This window comes from Pelecanus crispus, chromosome 10, assembly GCF_030463565.1.
Source record: "Pelecanus crispus isolate bPelCri1 chromosome 10, bPelCri1.pri, whole genome shotgun sequence".
Lineage (NCBI taxonomy): Eukaryota > Metazoa > Chordata > Aves > Pelecaniformes > Pelecanidae > Pelecanus > Pelecanus crispus.
The window spans coordinates 18,165,335-18,189,802 of NC_134652.1; the positions used below are offsets into that span (position 1 = coordinate 18,165,335).

Here is a 24,468-nt window from a genome sequence, read left to right on the forward strand (position 1 = left end):
AAGCACATACGGAGACTGCTGAAATGGAGTGAGGGTTTAGATCACTGCTGCATCTCACAAGCAAATGATGAGACAATGTCGCATGTAAGTAGAGATGCTAAAAGCAGTCTCCATTCTATAAGGAATATATAGGAAAGATTAATGTAAAGTCTTGACATGGTACTTTTGCCTTCTCCTATAATGACATCAATAAACATCTTCAATATTGATTTTCGCTTACTATTAAAATGGCCTAATACAAATACAGACATTAAGCCAGGTAAATGCAGAGATCAGTATAACTACAGCCAAGAGCATTTAGACCAGAAATATGACCAATTACTACCAAGACTAGTAAGCCTGACTAAACAGAACTCCACATAGACTTCTGAACGCAGGGCTTTAAAAGCAGGATGATCCCTGGTCTCCACTTAGTATCATACCCTACAAAAACTTCCTCAGACCTTCTAGTTGAGCCTGTACCACTCAATATCCCTTCTTCCCTTGAAATGTCAGCACAATCCCTGTTGAAATTGTGCCTGTGAAATAGACATGACCTTTCATTCTGAAATGAGACGGTAAAATATTTTTTTCAAATATTTGCAGATGAGTTATTCTCAGTTTTGTGAAGGTTGCACACTTTCTTCCAAACACCATTGTCTAATATATGTTTCTTGTTAAATTTCAGAAATTACCTCAGCAATACCAAAAAATATTTCTGGATTTACTTGTTCAGATTTAATCAGGCTCTGTCAGTGGAGACATTTTGTGAAGGTGCACTGTTTTACCACATAACAAATAGAGAATCAGGCTAAAATATTCTATACACTTGAATATAAAAAATAAACTGAAAATGCATACTCAGAAATAAAAACACAATAGCTTTATTTCTGAGAATCAACTGTACCTTTCTCCTGTCATATAAGCCATGGTTATCCAACATCATCTTCCTTTCATGAGTAGCATACCTCCGCAAATCACGCCCAAATTGCTGTAAAAGATATAGCATATATGAGCAATTCTGACAACTCATGATTGTTATCCTTTGTATAAGAGCTCCAACACCAAACCAAATAATAAATGAACATGTAAAAATTACCTCTATTGAAAGACAATAGGCTGAAAAAATGGATCATCTGAAAGGACGTTTTGATAGGCAATGGTCCATAATTTTAGTTGGTTAGTCTGAGAATAGTGCTGTACAAGAAAGTAAGCTTAGGTACAGCCTATGATGGGTTCCCACAGTCTGTAGGTGAATTATCTCAACAGGGAGTAGGAGGTGAGTGAAGCAGAGAAAGATGGAGTCATTGCCTACTCAACCAAAGGGCCTCCCAAACTGCATTTTTAGTGTAGACACCCACCTAAAGGGTTGAAAGAAGGGCTTTTAAGTAGCCAAACACTTCCAGGGTAAGAAGGACCCCAAAGTCTGCAAGACTTAATCCAAGGGCCAAATAAATACGTTTTATTATCTTAAAACAGAAAAGTGACTGAAGTAACTCATCAGCTCAGCAGGAGAATACATCAATTGCAGCATTTTGTCTGGTCTAAAACATCCTGCTGCCAATTAACATGAGTAGAACAGAGCAGCAATGCACCTGTACTGCTTCTAGCACATCAAAAAGATCATTCAGAACAGGCTCAGGAGTTCTCCGTTATACCATGTAACTACTCCCTAAGAAAATGAACATCTGAAGGCAAGCTTGTAGAACAGATTAAAATATAATTCTGTATGGAAAGAGATCAATCATTTGAGTTTTGAGTTTGGATTTAGATAGAATTTTTTATTTTGAAAATATTGTACTATTTTATATTATACCCACTGACTGCAGCATCTATTGTGAAAGTAGCTATCATCTCAAGTTTTCTCAACTTAGTCAAATATCAATCAAAACATATTTTATTCTAGTTAAAAACTAACATGTAAATTTTAAAATTTTTCAATTTTTTACAATTTAAAACACTCAATTAAAATACAACTGAAAGAAAACATTTTATCTAATCCAAAAAGATGTCAAATTGTTTCAATCTCCTATGAAACAAATTAAGTTCCAATTCAGAACATCTCTTCCTCAAATGTGTAATTTTCTGTAAAATTCTGTGATGCTTTCCAAATCATCTCTCTACTCAGTAACCATTTAAATTGCTTGTTAAGACTAATATGATGTAAAGAGACAATGCAACTGACTGAAAATCTAGCTCTTCAGTCCATGAAACTAAACATTAAGCTTCAAGGAAAATAGATGTTAACTTCTCTAGAGAGACATCCATAAATGTCAGTGATGAGTTCATCAGCTCCAACCTATGATCACATTGATGACAGCATGAAATGTGATATGTGGAGAGAAGGAACATTTTTTTTAAAATCCTGAACACTGAACGGTCCTGCAACAGCAAAAATAGGTTAGCAACGCTAAGAAAGCATAGGCAGTTGCAGTTACTTACCCTGGAGCCTGTCCAGCCCAACAGAGCATATGCATATTGCTCAAAGGGCGTTATGACCAGATCTACACGGATTGCCTTCCAGTCTTTGACTTCTCCTGTATCAAAGTTTTTTGATGTGTTGTAACTGCTGGTGTCTACTCTTGGCTGATATAATTTTAAAATTGCAAAACACTTCTGAAAATGATCCATGGCATCAACTTTTCTGCTTGGTAGCTGTTCTTTTACAAATGTTGATTCAATCATATCACAATATAGGAGTAAGCCCTAAAGAGAAGACATTGCTCACATTGAGTTGCTGGACTGGTTTTACTGTAATTCCAGAGTTTCTAGATAGTTGTTTTAAAACATTCATGTAAAATGCACTTTCAGTAAACAAAGAACTGTGCAGGGCCAAAACTGAGCTAAACAGAGAAAAGAAACAGCTGCAACTTTTGGAAAAATATTACCAGATCCTTTGAGAGAAATCTGCAGTCGTAGTCCTCTGATAGTGGCAATGCCCTGCCCTGTACTAAGAAGACAATATTTGCCATTCTTCCCCTCTACCCTTTCCTCCTAAGCCTTTTGTAGTTGATGTCAATAGAAACTTCTGAGTAGGGATTGATGATTTCCCACGTGGCAGACATCTAGAAAAACACATTAGTCCAGAGCACAGTCTTGCTGACAGATTCCAAACAGAGCGTTTGGGCTGTGTCTGTTGTGTGAGATTTCCTTGTGACAAGGTCTCTGGAGTCTCCAGAGACATGGAATGGCCCTGCCCGCGCTTTTTGTTTGAAGGAAGTGCACCAAAAAACTGTTGATCTTTAAGAGCCAGATTTTATTAAAACATAAACAAGAATTTCTTTTTATAATAAAGAGCATTCAGAGTGAGAAAAATGGAAGTAATAGAGTGTTATAAATTAATTCCTTCTAATCCAGCACTGTAGGAAGGGCTGGGTGGAAAGAGGTAGTGCTTTCTTCCAGCCTTGCTCTGCAGCCAGCAACCTTTCAATGGCTCCCGGGGTTGCAGTAAACTCTGCACTATCCCCTCTAGGCCCTTAGGAAAGGCATCTTTCTGTCGCAGGCCTGTCTTTGTGCCTGTTCCTTGCATTTCTAGGCAGCTTCCAAGGCTACTGATCTCCTGGACATCTCAGACTGCACTCCCGAAGCTTCTTAGAGCTCTGCATGTTCAACTGCCCTCAGGTAAAGTGCAATCTCCCCTCGCCAGCCAGAAAACCTTTCGTCACACAAAGCACAGCACCTGGGACAAGACAAGGAGCACCATCCCTCTCTCTGCTGCCCAGCACATCCTTTTTAAAGAATACAAAATGTCAGATACACAATAACAAAGAAATAAAGCAGATACTGTACATCACACAACTTCCTTCAGTCGTTCTGGAGTCTTCAGAATAGAAATGGAGCTTGCTGCGTAATAATATAACAATGCTCAGTGGCACTGAAGCCATCTCTAGCAGGAGGGCTCAGCTGGCAAAAAGATTCCACTTTCTGAGAGTTGTTCCACATGACGAAAACAGATGTGTACCTAAGTCCTGGTACACTCAGCCTTAATGTAGCTTTTATAGATTCATAAAATATAGGAGACCACTGTGACTGTACACTCCTCTGATCTCCAGATTTCACAGGAAGTAGAGACTGGAGATTTGCCTTTGCAAAAGAAATTTAACTTTGTTATAAAGGTTAGCAACAATAGTGCATAAACCACTTTCTTCACGGTCTATCAGGTGCTTAATTGTTATTACTAGAAGGAAAACTACTAAGCTGAGCTTCCTCACGTTCTGGCTAGATAAGCTCATTAGTTTTCATCTGCAAGATCAACAAGACTGTCATGTCTTTCAATATCTCCTTTTACATTTCTTTAAACATACAAATTGATCAAACCCACTTCTCAGATTTCTCACTGATGAGATGAATAGACTCAGTTTCTTAAAATTTCCATCACCAGCATTTCTTTAGGTCCTTGGATCAATTTTTTATCTCTCCTTTGAAGTCCCTCAAATGTTTACACATTCTTGTTCCTCTGGACTAGGAATTCTTACACTAGTCTCACCATAAAAAAGCACAGTCAAGAATGCCTCCTTACTTTTAGTTAACAGATCCTTTAATATATGGTAAAGAATCATATTAGTTTTGTGTTCTTTTTTTTTTTTTTAGATTGCAATATTGAACTGAGAGTGTATAGAAAGGCTGCCAACAATTAACTACAATGGTCTCCAGGTCAGACTGCTTACGAACACAAGTGACAATGAACTGATTTTTGGCAGAATATCTGCATATTAAACACCATATTTTGATTATTTCTTTTATGTAGTGCAAGTGTGGTAACTTTACATGAAAATATATTAAATACCTTAGAGAATACTTTACAGCAATAAGAGCTATAATTCTGACCAAAAAAAAAAAAAAAGCATAACAAAAACACTTAAAATATGATTTCCATGAAGAGACACTGATAGGCATTATTATATTTTTCAGCCTCCAGGGTTTTGTTGATGATAGTTCCAAATTAACGATCCCATTATTTTACTGGGAATCAGTCACAGGCTGTTTTATGGGTCACTGGACCAACCTTTTTAATGATAACAATTTGACTTGCATTGACATCCTTTTACTTCTTTGGAATTTTTCCTGATTTTGAAGATTTATTATAAACTAATATGAGAAAACTCCTTACGTAGCCCATTCTCTTGGATTACTAGTTTCCAAGTCTGCTGATTTGAAAATGCTTAATTTTAGCAGGTGCTCTCTCACATCCATCTCTAAAACAGATAGTAATTTTTTCTTAATTTTACCCCAATGACACAAGGCACTGATGCTTGCTATTTCCAAATACAGACTCAAAACAGCTGTTGAATGCTAATGCATAACTGCTTATCTCATTCTTTTTGATGAAACTCTGCCTGCCTTCAGGTTGATTTTGTTGCTTTTAATGCTAAAAAATGCTTTTAATCTCATTGATCATTGACCATTAATTGATGACTTCAAGCTTTTATTAAGTGCTGACATTCTTCCCATTCTCTATAAAAAATCTTCTAGCTACTTCATCAGTGCTTTCTCATCTTTTGCTTCCTTTTCCTTTTTGCTTTTTGAGATTTGGGGCATTACATAGCGTATCCCAGAACAAATCTAAATAATTTATTTCCCTAGGCGAATCCTAACTAGATTAGGTTTTGGTAAAGTCTTATTTTATAGTTCCAAGTACCTACATTTCCAGTACCTGTATGCTGTTTGTAGACAGTGTGCTCAGATCACCAGTTTTGCACATTTGCCACAGTCTGTATCAGTGTTTGTGTCTTCTTTGTTCAAATCTCCTCAGTTTTGGTGCAAGAAATTAGGAATTAAACCCCATCTTTAGATGGACTACAAAAGGAATAGAATTCCTATTGTAGGTGGGAAGTCTTAGTAGGATTTTTGTTTCTGATCTCTTGAGAAATCCAGCAAGATATCGCAGCCTGCAGTGGTTTCTCTCTTTATGGGCAAGCAGGCAAGCACCTAGGGGAGTGTTTTATCTCAGTGAGACCTGGGGACAGTCACACATGGCCACCAGTATCCCATACTTGGATTTTTAGCCTGTAAGCTCTTGAGGAGATACAATTATGTATTTATTACCTGTGTGTGTGTAATAGATAAAATGGCCTTGACATAAAATGCTCAGGCCTTTTAAGATGTTAATTTTTAACTTTAGTCATACACTCTATCCTCTGCTTCATCAATATTTTCCATCTAACACTTAGCTGTGTTATCATCTTTATAGATGATCTCTTCTGCATCAGCTTTACTTAGTTTTCAGAGCCATTTTTTCCAGCCTGCTACTCATTACAGGAATATATAATTGTAAATGAAAACAGGGTAAACTTTACATATCAGTCTTCGCTGTATTGCCCACATTGAAAATTAAGAAAATCCCTTTACCTAAAGTCATCCTAGGTAAAGATCCTAGATACCTATTAAAGGTCCTCCCTTTGAGGTCTCTCAGCTGCTTGAAGAGTACAAACTCTGCCTGTTAAACCACAGCATTTAAAGGTGGGTCCCTCCTCTCTTTTCTTCCTCATCCTATTTTCATATTTAGGAACTTCAAGGAAACACTCCCTGAGATCCCTGAGATGTAACATCAAGCAACCATGAAGAAGTTACAACAAATCATTATTGGAGCCTTCCTAATGCTGTTTTCCCTTGCTGACCAGGCTGTGTCTTCTACTTGAATACCTTTATAGTATTTGCAGTTGGCCACATTTAGCAAGTGTGACTAGAAAGATATTTTAGGACTACCTTTCTCTGGGTCATTCTGTAGTGTTTTTTCATAGTTTGTAGGCTGGGCAATTTCTAAAGTTAATAGGAAGAGCATGAGAGGATGTACATCACTGTAAATATCTACTTCACTTAAAAAAAATGCAATTAGGCAACAATTACACAAGTGCTGAGTTCAACAAGCAGTTGAAACTTGACTCAAAGCTGGGATGTCACCTTTAAATAGGAGCCAAAGCCTAGGTCAGTTCCATTTGGATAATGTTTCCAATTAACCTAATTTGACTAGACACTGGACATCACCATCACCCCATAAAGTAAAGCTGAAATGGCACTTCTGTACATTTGGAAAAAGTATCACCTGAATGGGCAGTCAGCTATGAAGACTATGTGAAGTTTTGACTACTGCTAGCTGCAAAACAGCAGCCTTCTCATTACTCTGTGTCAGGAAATCTGCAGTTCTTTGCAAATTTCAGCTTGATCTATACACCATAAAGTGCTGTAGACCTTGTTTACACAATCAAGTTTTAAAATGTGGGCATTTTCATTTCTCAAATTTACAACACCATCAAAACCAAATGTATTTTTTTAGGGCAGTTATGTTAATACCCACAACAATTTTCCCTTTTTAGCATGATTATGCACTTTTACTTAAATAGACTGAGTGCTGGCACATCAATAGCATCGATATTGGAGTAAATCCATGATCAAACAAGAAAAGTGTGAATTTTTAGAAAAATATGTAATCAATAGCTGAAAAATCAATCTAAATATGGTCACTAGCATTCTTTGTCATTTTTAATTAAATTAAATCTTATCCTATTTTTAATGTTACAAGCTGTCATTATTCATAATTGTTGGTAGCTGGATTAATTCTATTAAAGCTAAGTAGGACCATTTTATACCACCTGAAAATGTAATCCAGTATGTTATTCTGAAATATATATATGTTGTTGCTATTAATTTCCTTCTAAGATGGTTTAATAAAGTGAAACTGATCTTTTTTTTTTTTTTTTTCAGTGAAATACCTATAGCTAATCCAAAATAGGATGTAGGCATGTTAGTTCAGAAAAATCTTTACCTAGGTGAGACAGATGGAATTCTATAAAGTGGAACAGCTGAAGGAACTGATGCCTGGGAGCAGTCAGGCCTGCTAGGGTGAAGAATCATTACTAAATGGCATCAAAAGCTTGATCAGCAATACAAAACTTTGCAGCTGCTGCATAACCACGCAGCTGCCTTGGTCCCTTTTTCATCTTGAATTTCCCTGTATATCAGAATGGTCTAATTCTGGGCATGTCCTGAACAGCCTGGTTTTGCTAGCAATGGACAGACCAGCACTGGAGTCCAGGAATGAAGATGTTTCCCTCTCTCTGTGCCATGAGCATTTGCACTGGTGAGCAAAATAAACTGATAGATAGATAGACAGATAGATAGAGACATATACATACATACCTATCTCATACAGATATACAATGCACACCACAAAGATCAGATGCCATAAGAAATGCCACTGCTGCCTGGATCTTCTCTTAAAACATAGCAGGAAATGGAATACTTCTGCCTACTTTATGCAATAACCTCACAAGCAGGACAATCAGATTCAGCCCCATCCTCTGCCTAAAGCAATTTAAGCCAAGTTCTCTCATGTCCAGTGCTCTAACCACCATGCAATAGTCTATTTGAGGTAAGAATGTCCTCAACTCCTGCTGAAGCTGAGCCAGAATGCAACAAAAAATTCATAATGCATTGAGTCAAAAGGGGAGACAATATGTGTTCACAAAGGAGCTCTGCATCCTCATGGCAGAGTGTTAATCTGAAAAAAATAAGCTCTTCGCTCCAGCCTCTTAAGTGTTTCTGTATCTTATCTTAGAAACTGGTTTTGTTGCTGCTAAAATCCAGCTGTCACCCAATAATGAATGTGCTGCTGTTCTGTGAACCCTGTTTACAAAAAACTGTTTCCAGCAATGAAAAAGTGAGAGCGGTTACTTGCCCCTCACCACCCACCTTAATGGGACATCAAGCCTTCCCTTTCCTGACCTGTTGACCTCAGCAAGGGTGAACAATAGAGTCTAAACCAGACTACTAATGTACTAAAATAAGTAAGCACAGGCAGGCATCTACATTACTCATTTTCCTAAAAGCTAAAAGAAAAATGCAACATTATACTTACATGAATACAAAGGGAAAAAAATGAAGAATGCAGGAATGCCTGTAGTAACAGTATCTCTTCCTTTGTTGAAAGTACATATGTAACAACAGGAACAGTGCTAAATATAGCTATATAGTTTTTTAGCAAAAAAATGAAAATCTCTACACAGTATGTGAATGAAGCTGCATCGACACAGATGGCTCAGCCTGTTTGCCCATGGACTTCCAAGCTCTAACCCACAGAAGTAATTTCTTACTTTCTTTATGAACCTTTTTGGAACCATTAAAACCATAACCTGTGTACTGCATTGCAGTTTTTCCGTTTTGTCACTCTACTTTGAAGCTCAATGTAGACTTTGTGTTCTGTGTTCCTCGGCCCATTTATCCCTGGTGGTGCTGCATCAAAGAGCATGATGGTGTTGATTTAACCACTTACTTTTCAACAGCTTTCAATGGAAGGATCTTGTTACGTTAAACTTTTCAGCTAAGAAAAAGGCCCTTTTAAACAATTTAAATAAGGCTGAGGTCCATAGTTTAGAAGTTAAACATTGCAGAATCCCTTGCTAAGAGCTGCCAAAAGGAAGTCAACATTGTGACCTCAGTGATGTTCTTTGATGAATTTGGACTTTGAAGCAATAGCACAAAAGTGGAAAGCTGTGAAGCAGACGACAGGTGTACTGTCAAAAAGTATAAAAGTGCTTTAGGTCTGGGGGTTTTTTACGTCCCCTCCTCCCCCTTAAAAATCAAAGATAATAAAAAGGCAAGAGGATTATCATTCCTCACTTTCTTTTTTGCATTTTGATTTTGCTGGCAGCTTATTTTTTAATAGTGCCAGTAAAAGCCTGTATATTACAACTTTCACAACAAAGAGGCAGTATAGCTAGTAGTATAAGCCATAAAAATTCTGGAGGACAAACAAGACACAGAAAATATTTGTACATAGCTTTAAAAAATCCCCAGCTTGTTTGGGTTTGGTTCCTACAGCCATTGTGCATCTCCCCTTCTGACATTTTTTCTTCATGCTGGGATTTGTAGAGGAATCCTAATCTTTTCATCAAACCCTTGGCCACCCTTGACCTCTCATACTCTCCCTGCACTCATTTCCGCCAAATTTTATCCTTAAAAAAAAAATCAGCAAGAACAATTTATTTTCTATTTCTTTCCTTTCAAGTCCATTTAATGAAAGCAGCTCAGAGTGACCTGAAATGCTTCGGCAGTTGCCAGGCTTCTCAGATCACAGCCATTGTTCTCATTAATGTAAGTGGAGTGTGATGGAATGGGGAAAAGAATGAAAGGCTGCACTCAGGGCAGGCTCTAGCCTCAGCCTGTCATCACTTTTTCTTTCTGCAGTGTGATAATAAACAGGATTTTTGGAGGACCCACACATGGCTTCCTAGAGGTTCAAGTCTGCTTAAGAAGGTAAAAAGACAGCTTCCAAGAAGAAATGCAACTTTTCTCAGAATAAAGGGAGTAGAATGACTGAGAAAGAAACTTTACATAAATTAAAAAGAGATTAAAATAGAGTAGTTCCTCAGCACTCATTAATTGCCACAGCTTCATTGCTTTTCACTGAAGTATAATAAATAATACCTGCTAGCAATCTACTTCAATACATACACTTTCAGTACAGAATTAGGACAGAAGTCACAGAAATCTAAAATATTAATAATAATATGTTAACCTTTCAAAGACCTAAAGTCAACTGAAGGAAGAGAAATTCAGCTAAGGTTGTATTTTACCAGGAAAAAACAAGTTTGAAGCCCTTCGATTAAGCCAGTTGAAAGGTTTTGACCACCCTGAAACATATAACTTTATACAGTCAGATAAGCTTTTGTCTGGTTGGATGTTGCTAACTTCTTCCACATGTTAACCTACTATACATTTAAAGTACACAGCTCAAGAATCAGTTCTAAAGCATTCTCTCCAGGCTATCTGCACTGGAAGCTGACTTCACTTAGCAGTGGACACTTGGTGATTCACCTTAGACAGAGTGTTGGACTTGTTGAAATGTACTCAATTCCTTTGAACAGTACAGGTAGTAAATGTTGAAAAATACCCTAGCTGGCTAGAAAGGTAGAAGAAACAAAAGCTTATTATTCCCAATATACTATATTTCTGACCCAGGAATATTTTGAGGTACCTGCACCTGTTATGATTCACACTCTTCCAACTTTAAAGCTGCTTGAAACTGAAGAAAGCTGAACAGAAAATAACCTAAAACGCTTAGATGAACAATTCGTCTGTCAAATGTGTGCATTCTTCCAAACCCAGACATCATGGCAGACTATGTGAATTTTGACAATATTGCAATGGAAGCCAGGAAAAATGCTAATCTATGGGCTGAAAGGAAGCCAGAATTCCAGGGCTTTGGTACCTAAGCTTTCAGACTTGCTCACCTCACACCATGAGGTCACCCAAATCCACCACACTTAAAGCTGGAGCTCCCTGAAGTAGTTCCCCTTGGGAGAACTTACTCTCATCTCAAGGAGAAATTAAACAAATATAGTTTTGTTCTAAAGTATAAGAACAGTTTTGTTGTGTCACTCAAAACTCCGCCTAGCTTGATTTCTGACCTCTGACTAGCTGCATATTCTTAGGGTAAGATACAACAGAATGTGTGTACCGTACTTCTGACGTAACCTTCAACTTTAGCATTCAGAGATGGAGGATGCATCTAAATCATCATGATCAATAACCAAATAGAGTAACATCCAATTTCAAAATATTGCAGTCATCTGTAAAAAGGAGTCAACATTCTTCAAGCACTACATAGGCTTAATTCAGCGCTGTCAGAATATGTCTTTTTTTGGCCAAATGTTATTTAGTTCATACCTGCTTTTTCCATAAGTCAACAACTTTATGCAGAAGTTCATCATCTTCTCTTGGTCCTGGATTGGTGATCAAAAAGTCTATATCGTGTCCAATCTTCTTACCCCTAGAACCAATAAATAACAAGAAGACTAAAAGAGTTAAGTTCCTGTTGAATTTCACACTGCTTTCGAAGAGAATGTTTTGCTGCACTATAGAAAGAGTTCGCAGCATAAAGTGATAGCCATGTTTCTTGAAACATAGTCAAAATGGAATCTTCTATTTCTTTTATTGGATCTGTCTGCGTTCTTTGTTAAGCAATAATTTAAGGTTTTTGATGTATTTTCTCTGTTGTTCAAGTAGGTACTGCAGATCCATTCGGTGATGTTACATCTCTCTTTTTTTTCCCCTTAAGTCCCAGAAAAGAACATTCAGTCATTTTTTGATAAAAAAACATAATGAAAATACCATAGTACATATTATGAATCCAGTGCACTAAGAGCAGATAAATTTGCCAGTCTGACTACTGCAGGCTTGAATATTCTTCTTTAGCTTTTGATGGACACTTTAATGAACAAAACTGTGATTATGAATAATTTTATTGTTTCTTTTAATGGCAGACATAAAATCTCTGAGTGTTTTACATTTCTTCTCTTTTAAAATATAACAATGCCTTTTGCAGAGAGTGAGCTTCATTTTTTTGAGAGTAGTTCAGCCTTAATGTGACTAAAGCTTGTTTATTACACCCACTAAAGATTTCACAATTAAATCCATATGCAAAAAGTTCAATTGTAAATGTTTTTAATGAAAAATGATGTCATAACCTCTTGTTTTTCTTCATTTAAGTCTAAGCATTCAGCTTGCCTTTCATCCACTTACCAAACGTATTAAACCTAAGTGATATTAAGACGTAGCTATCATTGGAAAACAGGCAAAAGCATGCTATCAGAATGTTTCCCTTCAGAATTATAAAATGTTTGAGAACATCTGAAAATTTATCTTAGAGTGCAATTCATCTGAGGATTGCAGAACCAATACAAGGTTTTCATTTTGGTCTAAATACTGCAACATGGACTGCATACACATCTATTTATTGGCTGTAATCAGGCCAGCCTAAGGAAAAAGCAGCAGAGGAGATATTTCTGCAGCTAGGTGTGGTGTGCAGGAGGTGAAGTAAGCATCTGAAATCTGGAGTAGTGGCACCTAAGTGTAGCACATCTCAAAATCTTTTTTGTGTGTTCATGGGAAAAGTCTGCTCTTGCTGATATTCACAAGGGTAGGTGACGTTACAGCTCAGATGTGTTTCAGTTCAACACTGTGTCCAGTATTCAGAGAATATGTGAATTGTTATACAAGCAGTGAAAATGGGAACTGTACAGAACAAAATATTTGCTTTTTTGTATTTAATTAAATAGTTCATTCTCTTAAAAAAGTGCATAAAACTGAACCTGATTTCTTAAACTTAGAAATTTGTAGGAACAGAGCTGATTGGCAGACATGTCAACCTCCATTTGGTGACAGGAAATCATCTAACTGATGGATAGTTGAGCAGTGTTAGCAGCAAGATGTAAGGAAATAAAAATCTAGGTTTTACATTTGACAAGCAGTCTAACTCACTACAATGCAACTATTGTACCATGTCTGCAGCAAAGTCACAACTACTTAAACAGGTGGAAATGGTTTCAAAAGAAGTTTCAAACAAATCATCAGTCTAGGCTTAGAAACCAAACAGCAATTCAAACTCAAGGAGTTAAAAAACATTTAGTATTCCATGTGACACTTTCTGAGTTATTTTGTAGGATGACAATCATTATCTCTCAAATTACCATAATAATCCAAAGCTCTTACTTAGCACCTTTTACGTACGTGTCTCAAAATGTTTTTTTCAAAGGGAAGGAATTTACTATTCTATCTTAGAGATGCAGAACATGGCATAAGAAAACTTGCCTAAAATTATTAAAAAAAAAAAAAAAATCAAAGGAAGAAATTGGAAGCTGATGGAATTGGGAGCTGATGCCCAATTCTTCCTCTGGTACTAACACATACATATTTTAGGTTAACAACATCTATAAAATCCTGCATCAATCCAGCCATAAAATCCCAAGAAATCCAAGGTGTTTCACTGGCCATCTATTTCCCAAGACAGAGAGCATTTATTGAAATGCTTTTTATTTGTGAAGTTAGAGCGTTTAAATCTCTCATAAAAGCACACAATATAAAATCATTGTTATTGTCAGTTATATTTCAGCTTCTCTTTGAACTAATTCACATTGGATTAATTTCTGACTGAATTTGTCAGGCTGTTACTGGAACATTTAGTCTAATTTCCACTAGTACTCTTTACCAGATAATGTATTTCATCCTAGAAAAATTTATTACCGTCCTCAAAATAGAAAAACAATCTAGTAAATTAAAAACCTGTATAATATATATTACTCACAGCATGTAAATCACGCAAAAAGCTGCAGTAAAGTGCACATAGATTCAGACCATCATTCTGTTGAAGCTGAAGAGAACGTGGCCATTGATTTCAGCAGAGTAGGGCTTTTCACATATATAGATTTATATATATTTGTGTGTGTATACATACAAATATACAGCCATCAGTATTCATAAAATTACACGAGATAGTGCCAAGGTGCTCTGTCCCCAGCTCAGAAGTACATAAACATATGTATTTGTTTATCAACAATTAACTCTATATGCACATCAACAATTCATTGAAGCTGAAGCTAACTATATACCTAAAGACTAGATATGATACAGGACTTGATTATATACAAGTTAAACACCGTGGTTCCAAACATCTAGTCTTCAGACTGGATATGAAAACCCAGAATTCATCACCAGATTAAGCACCTCAGAGATGAAACCTTGATCTCTTGTTCATTCCTGAAGCTTGCCAAGAGGAACACTGCAAGCTACAGTCTTTTTCAAATGCCATCACATTCAAGAGAGCAGGTTCCTTACACAGGGTTACAGATGGGCTTCACCATGATCTAGAGACTGAAGGGGGTTAACTAAGCATCATTCACTTAAAATGAAAACAAACACTTTTTTGAAAAACAAACACCAAATTGATGCTATCAGTGCCTGGGTTTGTCTTACATTTGGTAGCCCAGTGATTGGTACAGTGATTCCTCATCTTTTTATTGCCTTACTTTTCTGTTAGGAATATTGGCAATGTTCCTGCATCACAGAAGGCATCTCCTCAGTCTCCTCTCCTTCTGCCTTCCACTGGGGTACAGTTCCAGGACCAGAGTTTGGACATAGCCTTTGGGTCTACGCCAGCATCCACAGGTTATTTACTTACTTGTTATTAGCTATTGGATTAAAACCACTCATCCAGGAAGCAGAACACTGCTTGATGTTTTCACAGCCAAGTTATTTGTCATCCACTGGCTGTTAAATACAAAATACAGAGCCAGTGCTTGGTGCGGGGAGCAGAGTCTTAAGAGTTCTCCTCTCTAAATGGGCATCCTAGTCAGTACGCTACATCACACTCTCTCTTCCTGGCTCTGCAAATCTCCCATTTTATACTGCAGGGTGGCATAAATCCACCCAGGCTAGTGATTTTAGCACATTAATGGATGGTGGGAGATTTGATTCTGGCATGCCACTGCCTATGTACTCTAATCACAAGGCTTTTATATAAAATTTGAGTACTATTTTAAAAAATAAAAACAGCTGCAATGACATTTTAGAAAAAATAATATACATCCTCTTAATGTGTATGCGGGTTGCTCAGAGCTTGTCTATTTTCTAGGCCTCCTGTGAAATGAGAATGATAATCTGTCTAGTTTCTAGATTCCACCTGGGCATAAGTAGGATCTGGGAAATTATTTGCTTATACCTGGAAATGCTGGGGCTGTTATGAAGCAAAAGCATAGCTGTCCCTAGGAGCAGAATCAGGGACATGACTGGGGAGTTCCGGTTTCTGAGGATTTGAACAGGAAGAAAGGACATGGATTCAAGTTTTGAATTTGTTATTCATATCTGCTTAGATTTTCTTTTTCTTTTCTTTAAATCTAAACCTAAATCCTTGTTGGGCTGGAGCTATGACAAAACCAGCACCTTGCAGAACTGAAACTGCAGCTTAGGTTTAGTCCTCAGAATTTATTCAAGCCTGCAGACTATAAAAGACAGAGCACTGTTAATTAATTGTGTTCAATTCTTGGCTGACTAAACCTATATAAAGCTAGTGTTTCTTAGTAGTCAATTAATTATCTTTGAGGTTGTTGGAATTTTCTTTTTTGCTGTTATTGTTTTAATACAAAATCTAGATACCAAGTCATCAAACATAACTATCATTATGAGTAAAACGTAAATGCATGAATGTATGGCAAAGGATAATCATATTGTCTTACTCTATAAGGGCAACATCTGCATGATTAGACATTTTAGAGTAGTATGCGTGCAGAGTATTTTGAAATCCAAGGATACTACATAATGGCTAAGCCATATCAATGACAATTCTGATAAACTGACTTTAGTTGAGGAAAGATGGACTAACATTTCTCTACCACTCATAAAACTTCACTAATGGAGGAGGTTAAACCACTTTTTTTTGCAGCAATGAATTATGCGTCAAAACCCTGGAAACCATTTAGCAATTTTTGTGCTTACAGAGAGTTCAAGTGGATACAGAAGCTGATACTGTATTTCCACGTGTGTGCTTACATTAGGTGAAACTGGAAGATTTCTTAATCTTGCAAGCCCTTGAAGTGCATGGAATACAAAGTGAACATCAACGGACTATGTTTATAAGAGTAAATGCATCTCCTGCTCAGGCCTATTTCTAGGAAATATAAGCATCAAAGTAAAATCACAGACAGCACAATACCTTTGGATGGATCTGCCATAAAAATGATTTATTATTACCTTTACTGTTGACATTGTATTGTGCATAGAAATATTACTCATTTCTCAGTGTTGCCAAAATATGCTGTGCTTTGCCTGCTAACCAAGAAAAGGCATTTCTCCTTTGAAATGTTACAGTCTAAGTCCTAGATTTCTTTACCACTATCAGCTCCCTTCAACTGTGAGGGCCCTTCTCCAAGAGTAGCCTCTTTCTTCAGCTATGGTCAGATGTATCCAAGTCTGCCATTACTCACAGTACATACACATAGCCCTGTATTTTCCAGCTAATCTTGCTGCACTGTAGTTTTTCTTCACTGGCTTCCTCTATCTCCATTGTATTTTGCCCTACAATATGATTCCTCCCTTTTTCTTCCAAATATGGATAATTTATTTTAAAAAATATTTTATGCTCTACTGCAGTGACATTCTCACTCTTGTCTGCTTAGCATTCAGAGACCATGGGAATGACAAGAAGGAATACACAGATCTGGGTATTTTTTTGTTTCCCTGGAATTCTTTCCTAGCTTGATTTTACAGGCTCTGTATTAGATTTTTTCTTCTTGGGTGCACCTCACTTATTCTTTCTCACTGACAGCTCTTTAAAATGTACCTGTTAGTTTTCAAGTTCCTATAATCATATTACAATAGACGTAAAAGTTTTCTCTCATTTGACGATCCAACTGTTACCCTGCTGTTGAATAAGCCAGAATGACTAGGATAAATCCTTGCATAAAAGTCTTCTGGGAAGACCTTCAAAGCATTAAAGTGATTAACTGAATGGCCTCCCTCCAGTACTAGATGATCATAAAAATGACTTCTGACTTTAAAACCCTGAACACTGTACTAGATCGGTCTTTGGTTTATTTAGGTTATTTGGTAATGGTCACTGTGATGTTGTAACTTACAGACTGCATATTTTTACATTTTCAGAGGTTCGCACTTCATTCAAAGTAGGATTATAATAGTTTTTACAAATCCTTCTCAAGCAAAACTCTGTCTTCGCTCCTGTGTGAAAACCATTCTGAGGTTGAATGATTTACCTTGGAACTGTCCTTGTCAGCTAAATGAGAAATTATTTGCCTGACTTCTGATTAGAAATACAAAGTGAACTTTGTTGCGTTGGCTAGAAATTTTGGACCAGGAATCCAATATAGTATCAGGTTTTCCAGGGCAGTCTAAAATACTCTTTCTTCACAGCTGCCATATTCCGTAATTCAATCAACTCTCAAAATCATCTTAGGAAGGGCACTTGAACACTCTTTTTAGCACTTAAGAAGGTACTTAATATTCAGAAGAAGAAAAAGGTTTTTGGTAGCTGCTCAGAAAGATCATCAGAGATGACCGTGGCCCACTGGCTCTGCACTATCAGAGCCTGGACTGGAGACAAGCTGGCCAACTTGTATTTCTGGTTCTCAAAAAACAGATGGAAAATTCCCAAATAATTTGGTTTGGTTTTTTTTTTTTAAATTTTGTTACAGTCACAGTATAGCCAAGTCTCCACTTATTAAGCAAATCCTATCTATTCCCTATTCAGACAAAACTCTCATTGGCATAATGATAGCATTGTAAGTGTTGAATGAGGTTGCATGTGTGCTAAATCCTTCAGGGTTTACACACGCACACTGAACTTTACACATGAGAACGCCTCCACTGATATCAGAGGCATTAATCATTTGCATAAAGTCAGGCATATATATTTAAGAACCTGGAAGACTAACAACTAACAGGTGCTCATTTCCAATGTCTGATCAACTATATTAAATAATAAAGCAGCATAAATTTATCTGGGGTTCCTGGAATGAAGCAAATTAATTGTGTATAATTAATTACATAATAAATCTTCAAATCATACACTCATTTGACTGCCACAAAATATAACATAATGAAGTGGGGACAAATAATGGAGAACAGAAACAAATTTTGCATAGACATTTCAGGCTTCTTTCTATTTGACTGAACCTTTTATTCCTGTTAAAACTGTGGGAAAATATTCATTGTGGAGGAAGGCATATGAACTCTTAAACATTGGACATTGGCTAATGTTCTGAGTTAGTCTGTTTGATGAAACTGGACTGTATTTACTAAAACAGTACATTTACGATAATATTAATATTCAGATTTGGTAGATTGAAAAGGTTTTAAAAAAATGTTAATGGATGTTTTAGCCATATAATTTGCAGCCTTTACACTGAATAAAAACAACCCGTAGCTGGGAAATAGCTTCCTGAGAATGACTGCTATCAGGAAAGACAGCAAAAAAATTCAGGCCATCAGGAATTGCTATGCAACCAATATTCACCATAAAACTGGCAAGATTTTTAAATTCTCACTTTCCTGACCATTTTATTGTATAGTTGCATTTTGATACAGAAAGCTAGGAAAATCAGTAAAAGTAATCTCAGCCAGAACTACATGGAGCGGGCGTTAGCATGTGGAGAGTGTGCACAAAATATCAGAGGATATAACTCTCCTTTCTTTCCAAAGAGCTCTGATTAAAAGCAATCCAGCTGAAATGCATGTGTATAGCAAGCTGGATACTAGCTAAAATGCTGAAAGTCAATATTTAAAAAAAATGACAGGTCCTTTATTTGTGGAAAGAAATATGGGAATTCATTGCATGTTAAATTAAGTGTCGTCATCTCTGTATTCTTCTTTTGGCAAATGCAGGGAGGACAGCTTCTAGACAGACACCCCCAAGTGATTTGAAAATATGTGAGGCCATTTGAATATTTCCTTGAATATAGATGAGCAATATGCATAAACATCTATGAAGACCAAATGCAATTGCTGAAGTGATGATTGTGTGGCAATGGAAAAGGGATTAAATGTTGCAGAAGATTACACACAGCTGAAGGAATGGACAAATTGTGTCATAGCACAATGAACTTTTGTTTAAGCAGCAAAGAGAAAGCTTGGATAAGTAGCAGAATCACTCCTTTTAGATATGGCAAACAAATAATTTATAAGTACCACAAAATGCGTGTTCCTGAGGGAAAACTCTAGTAGCCTCAGTGTGCATGTATAGTCAAACATATAATTACAGCTATAATCAAACATGCACACACATGCATACATAGTTCAAAGATTTCTTTCTGACTATTGTGATACTAATGACATAGTTTTACTCTAGGGATGTATCCTCTATGCTGGGTCTGATTTAACTCCCACTGTACTAGCAAAGTAGAACTGTTATTTGACATTAGTTGAGTTTGACCAAATAGACGTGGCATGGTAATTCTGTCTCTAATAACCACAGTCCTGATTAAGGTACCTCTACCACCTGTCTCCCACAGGTGCCTTCTCAGAAGAGGAACAAAAATTTTTATTCCAGATCCCAGGTAGTCTGCATGCTTGTGGATTTGCTTATTAAGTAGTCTTTGCTGAGACCTTGAACAAGAGATGGACAATTTCTTACAGCCAGATATTAAAACAATTCTGAGTTACTGTCACTCAAACTATGAAGAAATACCTTTTTCTTGTATAAACCCCATTATAAAGAGAAAAAAAATCTTTAAGATGGAAGTACTGGAGTGTGACAGTGCTACAGCTATTACATAGCAGGTAAAGTCCTGGACTGTTTAACAGCCAGAGGAGAAAAATTCCATTGATTTCAAAGTAGTCACAGATTTCGTTCCACCAAGAATAATTCTTGGCTGTAATACTACAGATTTTCAAAACCTTGTTCCATAATGTTCCATATTCAGATGTGTTATTTACAGTTTAATAAAATATAAATGCAAAGTAGACCAATAAGTAAAATTCTCAGAATATTTTGCTTGAGTGAATTTCCTGAATTCAGAATTTAATCAGAAATTATTTCAGCACACTTTCTTCTGACCTTTTTTCAGGTCTGAAATCTGGACCTAAAGTAAGTGGCTTTATTGACTCATAAGGACACTGACCTTTGCTAGGTATATAATTAGTACACTGACAGGAAAGAACAAGGCACTTTCCAAGGAAATTAACAGAACCGTATCTGTGCAAGGGTTTCTGCCACAGTGATTGCATGCTGAAGGATTTTGTTGAATGGATGAGATCATAATGTTTGCAACATTCTCATTTCATTTGCAACTAGAACTGGGTAATAGCTAAAAAAACAAGTTAGAAAATTGTCTTGTTTGTGACAGAAAGGCTCTTCCAAATTACAATAAAATGCTGTAACATTTATTTGAAGTTATTTCCTCAGAAACTCTCAATTACCTATTCTGTTCAATACTGTAAAAAGTATTAGTGGCCTAAGTAGCAGCATATATACCAATCCATTGCTATCATAAATGACCAGCTAAACCCTGTACACATAAGCTGTTCTTCAAATCACTGTCAGCTTTGGTTCAGCAGTTTTCCTTAATATTCAAGTCAGATCCACATTTTCAAAACAACATTTAGATTCAAGTGTCAACACAATGGTGGTTCACATACATATAGAGTAGGTAGCAAGAAAATAAACACTCACTGAACTGCAAAAGCAGCTCAACCAAAGTCAACAATCCAAAAACACTGACACAGAGAAAGCAGAGACAGCAGGATGCAAAAAGTAACGGCTCACAAGCCTGACACACACTGTGCAATGATTACTTTGTCAGCAGAGGGAGGGTGGAAGGGGGAACGTTCAGCCAGGATAAACTAGGGGCACTCAAACATGCCAAACTCTACCACCAGCTTCACTTGCTGTCTAGGTGCATGATCTTTATACCTCCACCTTAAACATGACAAAGATACAAGATTGATGAGGATGCCAGAGGCAAGATACCATTTTATAGTTCATCAGATTAGATAGTCAGAGGCTCATCTACACCATTTATCACATGAAGACATACTAAGCTTCCCGAAGGTTGTAGTTTTTGGAATCATAGATAGCTCTGATTCCAGAATTGAAACTCAGGGAAGCCTTCCATTGCAGGACTGGGGTGATAAATAGGAAGAGAGAGCTGTACAGATTATCAGGTTATTTTATGCAATGGATAATTACAAATCCTAGATCATGATTTTGCCCATGGTTACTAAAAAATGGATAACCAAGAAGGATCCTCCCCACCTTACACTGCAAGTATCTACGGCAGGTATCATTTATGATTTCAGCCTGAGTAAATGAATCCCAACATGCTCCACATAAGCACGTCAGTCCCTGCTTTTCAAAAATAAAGTAACATGCCTGAAGTAATGAGGAAAACAATAAAGCAAGATCCCATGAGGGTTCTGTGGGAGATAGTTATGGGCACGGGAATATCTGACTTCTTGGGATACTTTCTGCTCTCCTGGTTTGTTATCCAAATTAGATCCTAGCTACATTCAAAGGCAGTTTGACACTAGTAGTTCCCAGACAGTGTCAAAATTCATTCTCTCTTCTTTCTTACGTCATATAGGTGGTAATGTACTATAAAATACCCATTGAGGTGAGAAGTGCCAGTGTGGGAAAATACTTGCACAAACATGTTGTAGCTAGACTCTGATTTTAGTGCCCAGTCACCCTACTGGACTTGGTTTGCACAAGCTGATAAAAATTGAGAGTTTACTATTTCTGGAAATATAAACCCAAACTGACTGAAATTTTGTATTCCATATCAAAGGAAATTCTGGAATTCCTGTCCCTTGAGGATTAATTCTTCCCTGACTGTACATCACAGGGTTATTTTGTGACATAATTAATATCTGTAAGATGGTTTAATAGGATGATGATTAATGTCTGAAATAGCAATAATCAAATTAAATTAACTGAAATAAATTCTGCCACCAGCAAAGACAATTAAAATTAAAACTGAATTAATGATACATTTAACTGAAAAGATACCATACAGTTCTGAGAGATACTCTGACTCATTTTGAGGCAATTTGTGGGTAAAAAAAAATCGCTGTTGTAGCTTTGTCTGCAGAATTACTTTTCCCACTGATTTAAGAATAACATAATTTTAGATTAGACTGTCTCCAAAATGAAAACATAGTGAGAACTGAGCCAGTGTTCTCCTGGGCAGCTATAAATCAGGCCTCTACAAAGGTTTGAACTGACGAAGATAGCATATAGCAGCTTCTTCACCCAGTCAAGTAATCCAATGTAAACCCAGCTGAACTATATAAGTATTTGGCAAAGATTCACAGGTGTCTTCTCTGGAAGAGGTGCTTGAGGGTGGACAGTTCTATTAAATTGCTACTTTTCTTGCCCAGTGTAACACTAATTCTAATTCACTGGGGACAGAACTCATTTTCCGTAGCTGTGGAAGCTATTTATTTTATTTTTGAAGCTAATCCAATTCTGCAATGAAGTAGCAATGGAAAAGTCCCTTTCTCTTTAGGAGCAGAAATGTTACTTATACAGCATAAGGGAATATAGCTTTAACATTGGTTACACAAAACAAGCACTTTTGGTTTCTCATTTATTCAGCAGGATATCACTGCTATGGAGCATCAGCAGCTGCTGTTCAAGGAGACTTTGAGGGAAACACCTAACAATGCAGAGAATACATTACTTAAAAGATCTTTCTTGTACCAAGTCAGGATAAAGAAGTGTCTGCAAGTTATGCTCTGGGGGTCAAAATCACTGAAGTGAGGAGAACCAGTGTGAAACCTGCGCAACACCACTTAAATCTTACTTAAAACCTAATTTCACCCTCAGTGACTATATTGCCTCAAAAACGTATAGTAATGCATGCTATTCACCTAGTCTGTCATTAAATGTGTTTTCAAAGACCAAGCATATGTCATGCTATGCTTGACTCTATGTGTCTTTTTTGACCCAAAGGAAGCCTAGACACTGTTTCTCAGACTACAACACACCTGGGATACTCCTCTTCATGTCGTGCTGATGCTTTTTTTCAAGCTTTGCTTTAATGGATATTTGATATTGCTTTAATGCAATAAGAAGAAAAGATAAATCAGAAAATGGTTACTCAACTGAAGAACTTAAATGACCAGCAATATTGCTAAATTTAAAGTTATCCACTGATCTTATAAAGCTTTACTAGATTAGCTGCATTAAAAATTATTTAATGGGTTAAAAATATTATAATGCAAAATCTTGAAAAGATTTATTTCCCTGCCTTGTGAAAGGAATGAATGGTGAAAGGTGTGTTTATATATTGGCTTCTGTGGACTTTTAGCCAAATGGTTGTTTCAAAGTATATTCAGTTTAAAATAAATCTGCATGAGGATTCTTTTATACACGGATATATAAGAAATATATGTCTTGTGAAACATTATGGAAGTTTAATGGAAGTCAAAATTTGAAGATCCAATGAAAAAAAAAAATTGACCAGAAAACATTATTCCACAAACAAAAACTACAATCTGATTGGTCTATTTTTGTATATATTATCTTGAGGAGGACCACCTATTACTCACATGGTGAAATTAATTCCCTTCAACCTTAACTCAACTTCAGAGTTGTTAAAAAAACAAACAAAAAAAATTCTGTGAAAAAGTTACAAAATTAAATTTCAACTAAATTTATTACACACTATTAAAATTGTTTATAAAACTACTCCTCTACCAGGCTGGTTTCTACTGAGACAGCAAGATAGGATAATGGCCATGTAAGAATTCAGTCACCTACTTCTTAATTAGAAAGTATGGCTATCTCTGTATATTATAATACTTGCATGGCCTAGATGGCATTATTGCCTTCCAGCTTTCCATTACATAAATGTCTGAATGTGGCTGTCACCAATTACACCCTGATGTTGAATATTTATCCCTTTTCGGCTTGCACACAAGAAGTCTTTTTGCTACTAACAGCTCTAGGCTCTCCGAATACTGTATTTGAAGTAAATTCACTGTTCCATCAACCAAAACAAAACTATGCTTAAGCTTTGAATCACTGAGAGTGCTGTCTCAATTTCATGTAAATAATGCAACTGTACCTGGAAGCTGTCCATACAATTTCAAGCTTTTAAAGCTTATGAAATGTACCATACCAATCTGTCACAGTTTTATTTAAAGTCATGAAATACATTGCTGAAGTTTTGCTTTTGCTGTCTTGGCAAATCCTTTAAATTACAC

General features: G+C 36.6%; 1 protein-coding gene across 1 annotated transcript in view; it reads right to left on the reverse strand.

The window, feature by feature from the left end:
- The window catches only part of DNTT (DNA nucleotidylexotransferase), a 96,884-nt gene that overhangs the window by 25,157 nt on the left and 47,259 nt on the right, over positions 1-24,468 (reverse strand). The window contains exons 8-10 of the mRNA XM_075717859.1: positions 11,644-11,746; positions 2,422-2,685; positions 887-970 (exon numbers count right to left, since the gene is read on the reverse strand). Coding sequence (XP_075573974.1) covers positions 887-970; positions 2,422-2,685; positions 11,644-11,746 — 451 coding nt within the window. The remainder of the gene's footprint in view (positions 1-886; positions 971-2,421; positions 2,686-11,643; positions 11,747-24,468) is intronic.